Source organism: Arachis hypogaea, chromosome 11 (assembly GCF_003086295.3).
Source record: "Arachis hypogaea cultivar Tifrunner chromosome 11, arahy.Tifrunner.gnm2.J5K5, whole genome shotgun sequence".
Classification (NCBI taxonomy): Eukaryota; Viridiplantae; Streptophyta; class Magnoliopsida; order Fabales; family Fabaceae; genus Arachis; species Arachis hypogaea.
In genome coordinates, this window is record NC_092046.1 from 131,886,454 (window position 1) to 131,901,558 (window position 15,105).

Consider the following 15,105-nt stretch of genomic DNA (forward strand, 5'->3'; position numbering starts at 1 on the left):
ACTCATTTCGAGGATAGACTTTGTCAAAGATGCCAACATAATACATTTGAAGCTGTCGATTATCTGCTTGTCTGCCGGATTCAGTTTGCCGTAATCAACCTTTTTAGGAAAATGATTCTCTATAATATTTTAATAGCAACAAATCAGCCAAAAAGGCTCAGCCAAATGAACCGAAATTAAAGGAAGCAATGAACCAAAAATAAGGAGAAATTAGAAAGTGTATTACCGCTGTGATTTATGCCCAGTGCAGCTGCTATCTTGTCAGATGTTATGTATATTTTTTCATGGAGAGTTTTCAGGCATCCATGATAGTAATCATAGAAATCAATCAATTCTCTCAAGAGGTTGTGAGAGACGTTCATTTCCAGGACATGTGCTAGCGCACCAAATCCCATTTCTTCAACAATATCTTTCTTTTCTTGGCTCGTTTCCTTGAACACCTTCGCTATTGCCTTTGTTTGGCATCTGCAATCGTGAGTTTTCTGCAAGGTTTCAAAATAGAATGTCACTATATATTTATAATACAAAATAGATTTTATTCAAATGAAAGCGGATAAATATATTTAATGTGTGCATATGCTTACGTTATAGCGCTTTCTCCTTCTTTGTCACCATTGACTTCTTCATTTTTGCCGTAAGGACAAAAAAATTTGGTGAATACTTCACTCAATACACCGACAAGCACAAGCATGCATATCTTAATCAAGTGAATGAAAATGTCCCAATCCACTGAACCGAACTCACTTGATGCACTGAATAAAACTTGATAAATAATGAAACAGCTAGAAAAGCATTTCTGCATGCAAATACACTAACAACCAATCAAGTGAATAAAAATCACCAAGTCCAATGAACAGAACACCATTCATGTTGTGAATAAAACGTGATAAACATTCATTCATCAAGAATAGTATTTCTGCATGCAAAAGATGTCAACTGAACATACTAACAATCAAGTGAATCAAAATTAGCAACTCCACTGAACTGAATGAAAATAAGAACACATTTCATTCCAAGCCCTAGTTACGCTGTAAAAATGGAATCAGAATACGTCGATTTACTAAACGAAGCAACTCTATCCAGTAAACCTAAAATGCAACTAGGAGAAACGGTAGATTGCAAGATTTCAAATGAACAGTAGTTTTTCTCAAACCTTTGTCAGTCTCTGTTGTTGTTTTCATTCATTTTTGCTTCTTCCTTCCGAAATCTTCTCGCGATTCTTTTTCAGTAGCGATTTTTACAGAGAACACGAGTGAAGATTGAGTGATTTTGAGAAAGATTCGAAGAGAATGAGCAATTTCGTGTGTGTTGAAGAAGAAGAAACGTTTTTTCATAATAAAGTGCGAATGAATATTAACGTTTTGGGGGTTTGAGGTGCGTGTAATACACGCTCATTTAATGGTATTGAATTTTTTTAGTATTGAATCAGTTTAGATGAATTTAGATACAAAATTAAATAGATGTGTAGCATATTTGTATTAATTTAACTTGAATAGTTTGACTAAGAACAAAAATATCTCTGTTAAAATTCAAATTTGAACCTCATTCAAATTATCATTATATGTGGGGATTTATAATTATGTCATTTAATTTATTGTCATACATATATTGTTCATTCAATAGCTCTTGAACGTATTCTTAAAACAACTTTTTACTTGACTGAATCATTCTGTCAAATCTGTCTAAAATCAATCCAAATTTTTTGAACTAATCTAATACACTATTCAATTTAAAGTATTAGATTAAATTGATAATACATCTAATGATTTATATTTAATCTATAAATAATTTACTAAAATTTATAAATAACTTATTAAAATTTATACTAAAAGATAAAAGTTTCAATATTTTAAATTTGCCCCAATAATAAAATTTGATAGATTCAATGATCAAACCCTCGTTTGCTCAGATTACTCCGTATCTCTATTCAATTTCAGCTCCCAGACGAACTCCTCAACAAAAAAAAAAAAACTATCAACACCTTCATGGAAGACCACCGACCATCCTGCCGCTTCTTCCTCTTCCATCTTCTGCACCAGGTACCTCCATGTCTCTATTCAATTTCTCGATTTCATCCAAATTCTTGCGATTCTCGTCGTTTTATTCTCATTCCACCGAAGTCTTGTGAATTCGTTTCATCCACCAGGTTCAACTTCACTGCTACGTTATACCTGCCACGCGGCGGCACGAGGCGGCGGGGGAGGCAGACGCGACTGCGTTCAGGTAGAGGTGCACGTGGCGGTAGAGGTCGTTGAGGTCGACGCCTCAGTAGCCGTTGAACTCAAGTATCTCAACGTATGCGTAAGGAGATAGCAGATCTTGCGCTTATTCGTATAGAGAGTGAAGCAGAGAGAGAATCTGAGATGGAAGCACATTCTGCAGAACGGTGAGTAACCCTAACAGTGTTTGCTGGTTTGAGATTTGTTGTTCTTGAGGAATGGTGGAGTGGAAAACGGAGTGAGAATTTGTTTGTTTCTTTTCACATGTTTTTTTCTTCCTTTTTTTTCTTTGGATTGTAACTTTGGGGGTTCTCATACATTGCATAAAGTGGGAACAGGGTCTGCTAAAGGTTGGTGTTTTGAATTTGGGATGAAAATAAAAGCAGCATTGAGCATATTGCAGAGATAGAGTAGGGTAAAGTTAAAGGTTAAAGATGATGAAGCCAAACAATTTGCTTTAATATTTCGCTTTTGCTTTGTTCGTTTGTAATGTGATTGATTCTGCTCAAATAAACTCATCTCTTCATTATCATTTATCTTCAAATCAATTTATTCTCACAAATTGCCATTAGTTAATTGGCTTTTGAGTACCTTGGAAGAGACAACCCCCTTGGAACCATACTTTACCTGATTATTTACTTGATGTTTCTGTCCTTTGTCCTTCTGTTTTAATTGGCTTGTGCTCTTTGTGAAACTGATCCTGATATTGCACATGCTATTAACGTGCCATCAGGTCTTGTAAATTGGTTGCAAAGAAACCCTCTTATCTATGAAAATTATTCATATATTATAACTGAGTTACATGTAAATACAAAATTTCTTCTGTAAATAATGATTTCCTTTGGTACTTTCATTTTCTTTTAGCCCTTTTTAAATGCTCTCCTTCTTTTTAAACTAATTTTGCTGCCATGATTTCTACTTTTCTGATTTGTTGTCATAGAAGGTAAGAAAATACAATTGTTACTCAATGCTGGGGGACCTTATAGGTTATTGCATGTTCAAATGGCTGAGGCTGTTGCGCAGTTTAGAGGCTATGGCACCTCAAAAATCAAATCAGTGTCTGCCTCATCGGTATGTAATCTGCTTCATTTTATCACAATTTTCTGATGTAATTAGTAATTGTTTATTGACATTATCTCTGTATATGAGAAAATATTAACCTCCTTAATGCTAACTGATAATCAAATTTCATACCAATATATATTCTGATTCTGTTTCATGAACCGAGCATACTTGTTTTTCAGGTTAATAGAGGCGTGAAGTCCCCATCTGACGTATCAATGATATCACTAGATTAGCTCAAACACTAAAAATTCATCCTGTTTCATTCAAAGATGGTGTCAGATTAACACTTGAAGCTGAAGCCAAAAATTGAAGCAACAAAGATGTCCAATGATCCTTTGTTAGCATTTTGAGTATGGCTGCCATAAAAGTGAAAACTATGCTCTCTCAGTGCTCTGCTTTTCTTACTGCATTCTGAATGTTGTAAACTAAACAAACCTAAATTCTTGATGAAGTTAAACCAAGCCAATTTGCTATTGGGCATCTTTAATTTGTTTGTCAATGTATCATTTTCATTTTTGGAAAATAAGTTGTACTGAAATTCGTTCATGTGTTTTTGCATGTATTATGTATACAAAAGAAATATTGGACCTGAATTACTATATATATGTCAAGTGAAGACAAATGTTTTTATAGCTCAATTGTTAAATTAGAAAGGCTATGTTTTATTGTTTTCCCATGAATTTAAGCAAGACTGCTCAATGCTCATTATGCACGAAAAAAATAACCAAAAAAAAAAGGGATTAAAGGAGAGGAATTACCACTTATTTCACCGATGCAAAGATAACCAAGATGTTGAAATTGTTGGTTTTCAAAATCAAGATGCCTATTTAGCCCCTTATTGGTTTAACACTTCAATGGATTATCAATTCCCAGTTCCTTTAGGACAGCTTCTACCTCAGTAATTACTAAAAAGAAACAACACCCTCTTAGTCTTAATTCTTATGCACGTTACAATGTGCATACTTTCATTTTTCGTTATATTATTAAAAAAGCATGCATGTCCAATTGAGAGTTTTCACTTTCGGTACCGCTACGTTACCAACAGCATATCTGCTAATTTCTGTCAACTCTTATTTATAACTGTTTTTCATGGAAGTGTCTTCGTGGATGTGTCTAATAAAAATATTTTTTTCATAGTTGTGTTTAATAGAAGTGTCTTTATAGATATATTTTCTGGATGTGTCTCTTTATATATGTATTTAAAATATAATAATTAATTATTGTTGGCAATAAGTTGGCAAATAATATGTTGGTACCCTATACTTTTCCTTTCACTTTTCTTTAGTTTCATCTTTCTATAAAATTAGCTAAACAAAGATTCCGGCAATATGCTAATACACTAATACCATATGGGCTTGTAAGCAAGTCATTTATGATTATTTGTGAACAATGCATAAACTTCTTGAATAGACAATCATTGGTGTGTACATTTCATTTTCTGAGAAGTAATAACAAAAAGCATCAAAATACAAACGAAATTCATATATATTAGAAAAGATATGATGGGTACATCAAATTCTAGACGTTAGTAGTAAAAAAAACTAGTGACTGCTATTAACAATTTGCCTGAATTGATGATGTTCCTAACCGCATTGTTAGATTTCCATCTTCCAGATCATATTATCAACACTGCAATTATGAGATTTCTCCAATGCTTAACAGACAGAACCTGTCCTCAAATGTACTGGGGGAATGAAGCAATCTACTGAGACCTGGGACATTGAATGCAACCTCTTCAATTGTCCACGCCTCTTCCATTTTTGTTTTGGTATGGCTCATTGCCATCTCCCCAAACCTGAAAAGAGTAGTTACCACAGAATGCCCATTTTTGTTTCATCTGCCAGAGCACAAATCCACCGGACTCCGCGCACCTAGAGGCATTCCGGATTTTCACTACTCTAGTTGCAGTTTCAAACTCAGAAGCTACCATCCTCACCTTTCCCATTGCATATGCATTTCTTATTGGGTTCTGCAACTCCTGCCCTCCAGAGGCAGCAGTATACTGCTGCAATATGTAATAAGCAGATGAGGTTTCCTGCAAGCATAGCCAGGAAGAAACACAAGACATCAAAATCACTAGTTTAGATTTTGAATAAAACATATTAACATTTATTTTCTGATGCAAACAGAAGAATTTGGCATCCTTAACAGTAGAGAGGTACATCTAATATACTTTACAGGAAGTGAAATGAATTTTAACTTCTACACCAGGACTTGATCTGGTTGACAAGTAAACTAATCTCAAGCAATAAGTTAAGTTTTGTTACAGCACAAAGAACCCTTATAGAAAACATCTAAAATCCCATATTCTCTGCTGTTTTTTTTTTCCAAGCGTAAAACTGAAGCAATAGAGAAAAGGTGCTATTGATTCTTACTTTCAACTGTTATCCGTTTCAGTAGTAACAAATAAAAATAGACCAAAAATAGAACTAGAACATCATGAACAGAACCATACACACAGAAATTGAAATCACTATCATAAAAACAAATTTCAAAATTTTTTAACCCTCATAAACAAAACCCAAAAAAAAAAAAAAATTCAAACAACCAAATAAACAGAACAAAAAAAAAAATAATTGAATGAAGTCAATGAAACAAATTCATATAACAAACCTTAACAAAAAATACGTAGAACAGAAAAGTTTTTGAATGAGTTCAATGAGGCAGATTCATACAACAAGAACATAAAGGGAACCAAAAAAAAAATGAAATCAATGAAGCAAATTTATACCTGAGGCTGAGACTGCATTGGAACTCTGGAAGTGGAGGATGAAGGGGGAGAGGGAGCACCACGGTGCTGACGACGACGCTCAACTCGCTGAGATCCACGCCATCGCTCGTTGCCTGCTAAGGACGACGCCGCTGAGGAGTGAGAACGACGACGCCCGCGGGTGTCACGACGACGGCAGAGAGAACGACGGCGCACTGAGGCTGATAACGAACGACTCGAAGAGAGAAGAGGGATACTGCGAATGAACGACGGGGAGAGAGGGGCTAAGAACGAGGGAGATGGGCAGAGATCGGCAGCAAGTACTGGGCTGGATGGCGACGGCGACGTCGAAGACCAGAGAAGAGTGAGTAGGTGGAGGTGGCTCTGTGGATAGAGAGGGGAACGTAGTGAGTTTACACGGAAAGAAATTAAGGATTTCAAAAATGTGTGGTAAAATAAAAAAATAATTATTATTATTAAACCTCCATATAATCATATTCATAAATTATTTATTGTGTATATAAAAAAAGTTCAAATGAATTGAGCTTAGTAAAGAGAGTTTTTTAATTTTGATATGGAGATAGCGACGGAGTTTCACAGCGTTATGGGAGTTTGAGGTGTTTCACGGAGTTGTGACGGCCTGGACGAAGAAATCGGTGGCACCGATTGGGGGTACAGAAATCGGTGGCAACGATTTCTGGTCGCGGATGGGACGCAAATCGGTGGCACCGATTGGTGACCACCTTGCCACGCGTCACGCATGCAGATGGGTTGTGGGTGACCCGTGACTCCTATGCGCGTTTTACCCACTCAAAACCTGTGTTTCCTATCTCTTTCACCCTCCCAACACTTTCTCACATTTACTCCCACACACACAAAGTATCCCTTTCCCCTTTCTGCAAAGCCTAAACCCCACCATTCACTATTGTTGGACCACCAAAAAGCTCAGTAAAAAAATCTGAAAAAAAATGCCAAGAAAAAGAAAAATTAAGGAAGTAAATCAACCAGAGTTTCATATTGTTAATTATCTTGGAGATCCAAATTATGTAAGTTTTTATTTTTTAATAATTTTATTTAAAATTAATGATAGTGAGAATTTTAAATTTTATTAGCAATATATTAGAATGGTATTAAGTAGAAATTAAGCATGTATATATGTATAATTCTATTATTAGGTGGTTAGAAATAGAAATTAACATAGAAATAAACTTTGTATGTATGTATGAATGTATGAATGATATGGTTAGTTAGTATATTATCAGTATTAGTAATTGAGTTTAATTAATTATTATGATGAAAAATAAAAATTTAATTTATTATTTTATTTATGATCTGTAACAATTGAATTTTAATATAATAAAATTTAAACAATAAATTAATAATAACTAAAATTAGATTTTATGCTGTGTTAGGTGTTAGGTGTTAGATGATAATAATAATAATAATAATAATAATAATAATAATAATAATAATAATAATAATATTAATATTAATAATTTGAATAATATTAATAATAGTAATAACTAATTAGTATGTATGCTGTTTGAATAATAATAATAATAATAACAATAATAATAATAATAATAATAATAAATTAGTATGCTGTTCTATATGAATAATAATAGTAATGAAAAGTTATAATTATAGTAAAAAACTTAGTATATATGCTGTTTGAATAATAATAATATTAATAATAATAATAATAAAAAAAAATTAGTATGCTGTTTTATATGAATAATAATAATAATAATAATAATAATAATAATAATAATAATAATAATAAAATTGGTATGTATGCTGTTTGAATAATAATAATAATAATAATAATAATAATAATAATAATGATAATAATAATAATAAAATTAGTCTGTAACCTATTTGAATAATAATAATAATAATAATAATAATAATAATAATAATAATCATCATCGTATGTATGCTGTTTGAAAAATAATAATATTAATAATAATAATAAATAAATAAAATTAATATGCTTTTTTATAATAATAATAATAATAATAATAATAATAATAATAATAATAAAATTAGTATGTATGCTATTTGAAGAATAATAATATTAATAATAATAATAAATAAATATAATTAATATGCTGTTTTATATGAATAATAATAATAATAATAATAATAATAATAATAATAATAATAAAATTAGTATGTATGTTGTTTGAAGAATAATAATATTAATAATAATAATAAATAAATATAATTAATATGCTGTTTTATATGAATAATAATAATAATAATAATAATAATAATAATAATAATAATAATTATAATAATAAAATTAGTATGTATGCTGTTTGAGGAATAATAATAATAATAATAATAATAATAATAATAATAATAATAATAATAATAATAATAATAATAGAGGCTGATTTACTGTGTAAGGTTAATTAATTTCTGTTATAAAGTAATGAATATGATTGAAAGATTTACTGTATAATGGATAATTTTGTTTTTGAATAATATAGTTATGTTATACTTGGAACTACTTGTTCTTATAATGGAAATGTGATATTGTAGGCTGCAAGGATGTTGATGTGTGACCATTTACATCCGCCGGATCCATACAACGAAATTGTTGAGCCACAGTTACGCGAGACTGGATTTTATTATGTATCCCAAATTGGAGTCATTAAAGGTCAGTCAGCAATGATTAATGCTCTGATTGAGAGATGGCGGCCCGAGACTCACACTTTTCATTTTCCGGTTGGTGAGTGTGCCGTGACCTTGGAGGATGTGGCGCTAATTCTCGGTCTGCCGACAAATGGTCTTCCGGTTACAGGTCCGACCATGAGTGCATTGAGGTATTGGAAGCCGAGTGCTTGCACCAATTTGGAATTGCACCGAGGAAGACGGACTGTAGAGGGAGCTTTATAAAATTAAAGTGGTTTAGGGCTTTGAAAGATCGTATAGCATTGACTGATGATGTGCACATACAGATGTATGTAAAGTGTCATATAATGTTGTTATTTGGGACAGTTCTGTTTGCAGATAAGTCGGGTACAGCGGTGCACTGGAAATTTTTACCTTTGCTCCGCAACTTCGGTGGGATCATACAATTTAGTTGGGGTTCAGCGTACCTGGCACACTTGTATAGATCATTGTGTAGGGCAACTCGTGTCGACTGCAAGGAGATGGACGGTCCACTGACACTGTTGGTCAGTTGGGCTTGGATCCGGCTCCCATTTCTAGCTCCGATTCCCGGCAATCCCGGAGTGTTTCCAATTGCAAATAGGTAATTTTGATTATATTATGCATTGAAAGAATTGATAGAAATTGTTTTTTTTTTTATGGTAAGATAAGTTAACTAATGGATTATCCGTCGGCAGGTGGCATAACTGGGACCGTCAAAACTATCCCTACCGATATAAAACGCTTGCGCACTACAGGAGGTTGTTGGATGATCTACAAGAAGGACAGGTATTTTGTAAAATACAAGTACTTTATGTAACTTGTTAAGTGAATTAATTGTTGTGTAATCATCTGACTGGTCCGATGTGTCCAGTTTGTTTGGCAGGCTTATGGCATTGGATATATCGACCCAGACGTAATTCCTTTAGCCATCCGTCATAATTCAGTTATCTGGAGTGCCACAGTGCCACTTATATCCTTTGAATGCATCGAGTGGCATGCAACTGATAGAGTCAGGAGGCAATTTGGATTGACACAGGGTGTTCCTGCTCAAGGGCAGGATCTAGGTGCATCACACGGTGAAGTTCTAACTGGGCCTAAGAATCAAGATTGGGCCGATACCCACTCTCCTTGGGTGATGCAGTGGACAAATCGATATAGTCACACTCTCTCGGATGACCTAGTAAGTAGGCATTGTCTCAAAGTGAACCACTGCTGATGGCTCTTTGTGGCACATGGCCTCAAACCATATGGGCAAAGCTTCGTAAGATGCTTCCCAACTTCCGAAAATTGATTCGACCGCCTGCTGCTTTGCTAACCAAGCCTTGCGATAACTGATGGTGTAGTTAAACTTTGACTGGACATCAGCAATTACTGCTTTCACCTTTATAGACGGATCAACCTCTACCAACGGCTTTATTGCTTCTGCAACTGTCTTGGAATCCAGCTTCGAATGGTCTTGAGAAATAGTAGACCTGGTACAAGTGTGACTTCCATTGTACCTCCTTATCTCCCAACAGTACTTCTTCTGCATTTTGGTTACCCTGATCAACCAGTCACAACCATTCCCATATTCTGTGCATTTGGCATAAAATGTCGTCGGTTCCGACTTAAATACCCGATAGTCCACACCTCTGCGGATGGTATAATCTTTCATTGCCTTGATTACTGTCTCCCTTGAACTGAATTCCATCCCCACTGTGAACTCACCATCCGCCACAACAGGAGGCGCTGCATACATCAAAAGTAATAAATGCTTCAATATGTACTCAGTAGGAAGTCTTTTATTACAACTCAATTAATAAACACACTTTAATATTCTGCGGTCGTTATACTCTTACTTTTCACTATTTCATCTACGTAAAGAACAACTAAATATCATTCACAACAAAGAACTATTAATTAATAAAGAAATCCAGCGCTACGGTCACAAATGCCTAGTCACATATCACATACATTACTCATCCAACTTATTGATCTGCTACTTCAGAGTTTCACATAGCTACCTAAGTTTACGCACCTGCATTCATATATTGCGGAAACTCTGGTGCGTGCATAGCCTCCAAATCCAACGACCGCATGAAAGAAGGCTCCTGAAATCGATGCGAGTCTGCTAGTGCATTTGCAACTTCCGCCACATCTGCGTTCATGGCGCCGCCAGCATCATCTTCGTCTTCACCTGGACCGACGATCTCATAGTTACTTTCAAATTCATCTTCGCTTTCATTATAATCTTCCAATTCAATGTTACGGTCCGCTTCAGATTGCTCAAACTCAATATATAACTCGATGCACGACATCCGGTGGCGATTTTCCATGTACATTGAAAACATTTCATGCATACCTGCTTCATCCGTCACGTACTTGGACTGAAATTGAACAAACCCACCAAACACAGGTAAAGGATACCTGTACAAAATATACGATATTCTCCTACATCTTCGAGAATCTATCTTCTCACAAATCACACCTTTCAATTCCTCAAATGACAATGTGAACGGAATAACAACATCTAATGGATTTTCACACACAAATTGAACTCCCTCATATGTTTGCAGTAAGATCTGTCCGTAATAATAAACCTTCAATACAACTCTATCATCCATAACATTACACGTAGTTGACTATTCACAACCTCACAAAAAAAATTTTTACAAAAAAAATGGAGATGAATCAGAGAACAGAAGAGAAGAGGATGAACATGACGAGGAAGAAATGGGGCTTTTCTGAACTCACCATCCACTTTTTGTATGCACTAACGGGCAAATCGGACGGACCGACCGCTGCACCACCCAAATCGGTGGGTCCGATTTCTGCACCCCGAATTAAAATAAAATTTTCTTCCTCTAGTAATCGGTGGGACCGATTATTGCACTCATAAGGTAACGTCTTCCTCCTCCACAAATCGGTGGCACCGATTTATTCCCCATCAACCTCTCCCACACACAAATCGGTGGCACCGATTTATTCCCCATCATTCTCTCTCACACAAATCGGTGGGACCGATTTTTGGTTCTTCCTCCCTGCTAGAAATCGGTGGCACCGATTTCTTCATCCAAAATTTTAAAAACGCAACGCCGTCATAACAGTGTAAATCACCGGTAATGATCATATCTCCGCACAACTCACAGCCAAGCATCATATCTAAAAAAATCAGCCTAGTAAAGATAGATTTCATTCTCTCTTATTGTTTTATTATTTTATCATGTTAATATATATATATATATATATATATATATATATATATATATATATATATATATATATATATATTCCGTTTTTTTCTCTTAAGTTATCTTTTTGTGTTATCTATATGCATTGCTTTTTTCTTTTTTCTAAAATATTGTTTTCTTCTTTAACTAATCTGATGTATCATATCGCTTTTATAAATATAATTTGATATCTTTAATTAACACAAAATTTTGGAAGAATCACTTTCTTATTTTATATAATATTTTAAAAAATCTTTTTTGATTTGACAAATCTATCTAAATCTTTTTAATTTTTAAGATTATTCTATCTTTAACTAAATTATTACCTTAACTTTTAAGAATAATAATTATACCATCTACTATAAATAGAACACAACACAAATTCTAAAAGACACAACCTCGAAACAATGAGGAACATAAATAAAAACATGCAAAGACCAACATTTAAAAAGAGTAGGTCATCCTCTTCTTCAATCATAAAATCGCTCCCAAAAGAATTATTGGTAGAGATAGTTGCAAGTGTAGCCTCTCATTCATTCATTGACCTCCACAACGTGAAGAAGAGTTGCAAGGATCTTCTTGAAGCTGCGGAAGACAACTATGTTTATCGACGAGTCTCTCTGGACAAACTCTCCTTTATCCCAAGGTCTTCTAATGATAAAGAATTGTCATTCTTGAAGCGTTGCAAGGAAAATCAAAACACAGAGAGCTTGTATAGAGAAGGATTGCGAGAATACTTAGGGAATGGGAACGCCAAAGGTCTTAGACTTTTGGATATGGCGGCTAAAGAGGGTCATAAAGAAGCAAAATATGTGTATGGCATGATCTTGTTGTGTTCATCAAGACAAGATAAAAAGTTAATCGAATTGGGGTTACGGCATTTGCGTTTCTTGAGAGAGTCTAAGTGTGTTGTAAGAACAAGGAAAAAGGTAGAAGAATTCGTTAGAATAATAATGTGGAAAAACAATGGAATGATTATTAGTAGGATAAATAGAAAATTACTTTTGTGTCCATTCAAGAACACATGTAAAGGGTGGAGAGTGAAGAAAGGACGATGGACACTACATGATGATGACGACGATGATATTGTTATTGACTCGTGTGAATATTGTAGATGGGATTACAAGTTAAAGTTCTTTTATGGGTTGATGAACATCAATTAGTTCTAACTATATCATTCATCATGGGGTTCTTTAATTTTTTTTTATATTAGTTATCTTATATTACAAGATTTTAGAAGTTATATTATTCTTACGACAATAGATGCTTCTGTTCATTACTTGTATTATTTTTCTTTTCTTTTTTTTAATATAAATGAGTTAAACAAAATATTTAAAGACTATGGAGGCTGAACTATGAATCAAACATAACCACAATTTATAGAGTTTATTTTGGTGAACTTCTAAAAAGAATATTTTTTTGAGTTATTCTTTTTTTAAAGATTTTATAAAAAAGATAAAAATAATTTTATATTTAGATATTTTATGTGAAAATATTTTTTTATCTATTAATTATGTTTGGGTATAATAATATAAAAGTACTTTTTGTTTATTTATTATATGAAAATATCTTTTTTTTTAAAATATATTTTTTAAAAAAAGATATAAATCGTAGCTTTTTAAAAAAGATATTTTTTATTTTTTTAGTACTTTTACTTTTATTATTAGAAATTTACTAAACACGCTAAAAAATAAAAAAGATATTTTGTATTGAAAAAAAAATCTTTTTCTATCAACTTAGAATTAATTTAGATATGATTGACTTTTGAAAAAAAGTACTTATTTTTTTATATTTTTAAAAGATCTTTTTTTAGTAGACAAACTATTTTATATTTGGATAAATTTTTTTAAGAAAAAAATTTAAGTATTAAAAAGTCTTTTGTTCTTATTTTTTTAAAATAAGGTATTATTAGTTTTTAGAAAAAGTAAATATTTTTTTAATAAAAGTACTTTTTTAAAACATGTATCCAAATAGATTTAAAATTAAATAAAAATACTTTAATTAAAAAAATATCTTTTTAACTCAAAAAAGTTAATCTAAAATAATTCTTAATGACACCCAAATAAAACACATTTACAAATATCAATTTTTGCCGTGAATATTATCTTATATATAGTTAATTTGAGTAAGTAAATTATCTTTTAGAGGAGTACTTTTGTTTTTTCGAACTTTTTTTATAATAGAAAAAAAAATTGATTTAATGTACTATTGAAAAATTTTTCACTACTAATTTCCTTGATTAAAAAGAAAATTATTCCCAATACTTTGAGTAGTTGGACTAGTTTTTACCATGCTAGAAAATTTGAAATTTAGAACGGATAATTATGATTATACAGAGATTTGTTGAAATTTACTTGAACATAGATTTCAAGAAAATTTTTTTAAAGAAATACATAATATGGGTTATGCTATGTGTACACTAAAATTAGTCATTAAAATCAGTCACTAATATAAAATGAGAAAGTCTAGAGAACCAGCATTTTTGTTGAAATCTGGCCGGCACTTAACCATCAAAGGAAAAATAATTAATCCTACACCATTAAATCTCATCTCACACCATTGAAAATATTGATGATGGCTAATTGATGGCTAAACATCACAAATTCTGCTGGCCCCCTAGCACTCCTCATATAAAATACATGCTGGAATATAAATACACATTAAAAATAAATTAAACCACATGTATTTATACACAAATACATTGATGGTTGATTTTGGTGTACAAATAGTATTTTTCTTTTTTTTTTTTTGTGTGATATTGACAATATTAGATACAATGGCATTTTGAATTTTTAACAATTAGAATTTGCATGGTATTATTGTATAATGAGAGAAAAAGAGAGTGTGACTGTGTATCATAACTCATAAGAAATTGCATATAAAGAAGACATAGAGCACATATGTGTGCGAAACAGGGGCATAAATCTCACTTTCAACCTTTATTTTTTTTAGTTCTTTTAAATCGAGCGAAAAAAAATAGAAAAAGGCGAAAAAAGGTGTGAGCAACAATGAGAATGGCCGTCAAAGTGAAAAACAGTGTGAGGTAATTGGTTCTGCCGGTGAAAGCAATAGGAGAGAGTGTGTGAGAGGTGTGCATCTAGTGGTAGAGCGGATGGATGAACAAACGATGAACTTCAAGCGGATCTTCCATTCTACGAAAATTGTTAAATCACTTTTTCGTAGTTCTCAATAGATCCTAGATTTTAGAAAGTGCCTACAGCTATGCACTTTCGGCTAGTTC

General features: G+C 32.8%; 3 protein-coding genes across 3 annotated transcripts; 2 read left to right on the forward strand and 1 right to left on the reverse strand.

The window, feature by feature from the left end:
• Window positions 1-4,653: 4,653 nt before the first annotated feature.
• LOC140176208 (uncharacterized) lies at window positions 4,654-6,913 on the reverse strand. Its single transcript, XM_072206122.1, has 3 exons — window positions 6,853-6,913; window positions 6,016-6,476; window positions 4,654-5,319 (listed from the first exon to the last, which is right to left on the reverse strand). Exons 1-3 carry the CDS (start codon window positions 6,911-6,913, stop codon window positions 5,020-5,022), a joined length of 822 nt encoding a protein of 273 aa, XP_072062223.1. The 3' UTR covers window positions 4,654-5,019.
• Window positions 6,914-8,431: 1,518 nt separating this feature from the next.
• Window positions 8,432-9,813, forward strand: LOC112721816 (serine/threonine-protein phosphatase 7 long form homolog). Its single transcript, XM_072206123.1, has 6 exons — window positions 8,432-8,455; window positions 8,542-8,803; window positions 9,013-9,256; window positions 9,351-9,441; window positions 9,539-9,731; window positions 9,797-9,813. Exons 1-6 carry the CDS (start codon window positions 8,432-8,434, stop codon window positions 9,811-9,813), a joined length of 831 nt encoding a protein of 276 aa, XP_072062224.1.
• A 2,458-nt stretch (window positions 9,814-12,271) lies between these two features.
• On the forward strand, window positions 12,272-13,027 carry LOC112721817 (putative F-box protein At1g67623). Its single transcript, XM_025772843.1, has one exon. It carries the CDS (start codon window positions 12,272-12,274, stop codon window positions 13,025-13,027), a length of 756 nt encoding a protein of 251 aa, XP_025628628.1.
• The last annotated feature ends 2,078 nt before the right edge of the window (window positions 13,028-15,105 follow it).

What these genes read in the sequence shown, in the direction of transcription:
- LOC112721817 (XM_025772843.1), top strand. Translation starts at nt 12,272, where the DNA reads ATGAGGAACATAAATAAAAACATGCAAAGACCAACATTTAAAAAGAGT.
- LOC140176208 (XM_072206122.1), bottom strand. Translation starts at nt 6,913, where the DNA reads ATGGTGGGGTTTAGGCTTTGCAGAAAGGGGAAAGGGATACTTTGTGTG. An exon ending in TTGTGTGTGTGGGAGTAAAT is followed by an intron (nt 6,477 to 6,852) that starts GTGAGAAAGTGT and finishes GATTATATGGAG; the next exon opens with GTTTAATAATAATAATTATT. An exon ending in CAATGCAGTCTCAGCCTCAG is followed by an intron (nt 5,320 to 6,015) that starts GTATAAATTTGC and finishes CTATGCTTGCAG; the next exon opens with GAAACCTCATCTGCTTATTA.
- LOC112721816 (XM_072206123.1), top strand. Translation starts at nt 8,432, where the DNA reads ATGAATATGATTGAAAGATTTACT. An exon ending in GTGTTTCCAATTGCAAATAG is followed by an intron (nt 9,257 to 9,350) that starts GTAATTTTGATT and finishes ATCCGTCGGCAG; the next exon opens with GTGGCATAACTGGGACCGTC. An exon ending in ATGATCTACAAGAAGGACAG is followed by an intron (nt 9,442 to 9,538) that starts GTATTTTGTAAA and finishes TTTGTTTGGCAG; the next exon opens with GCTTATGGCATTGGATATAT.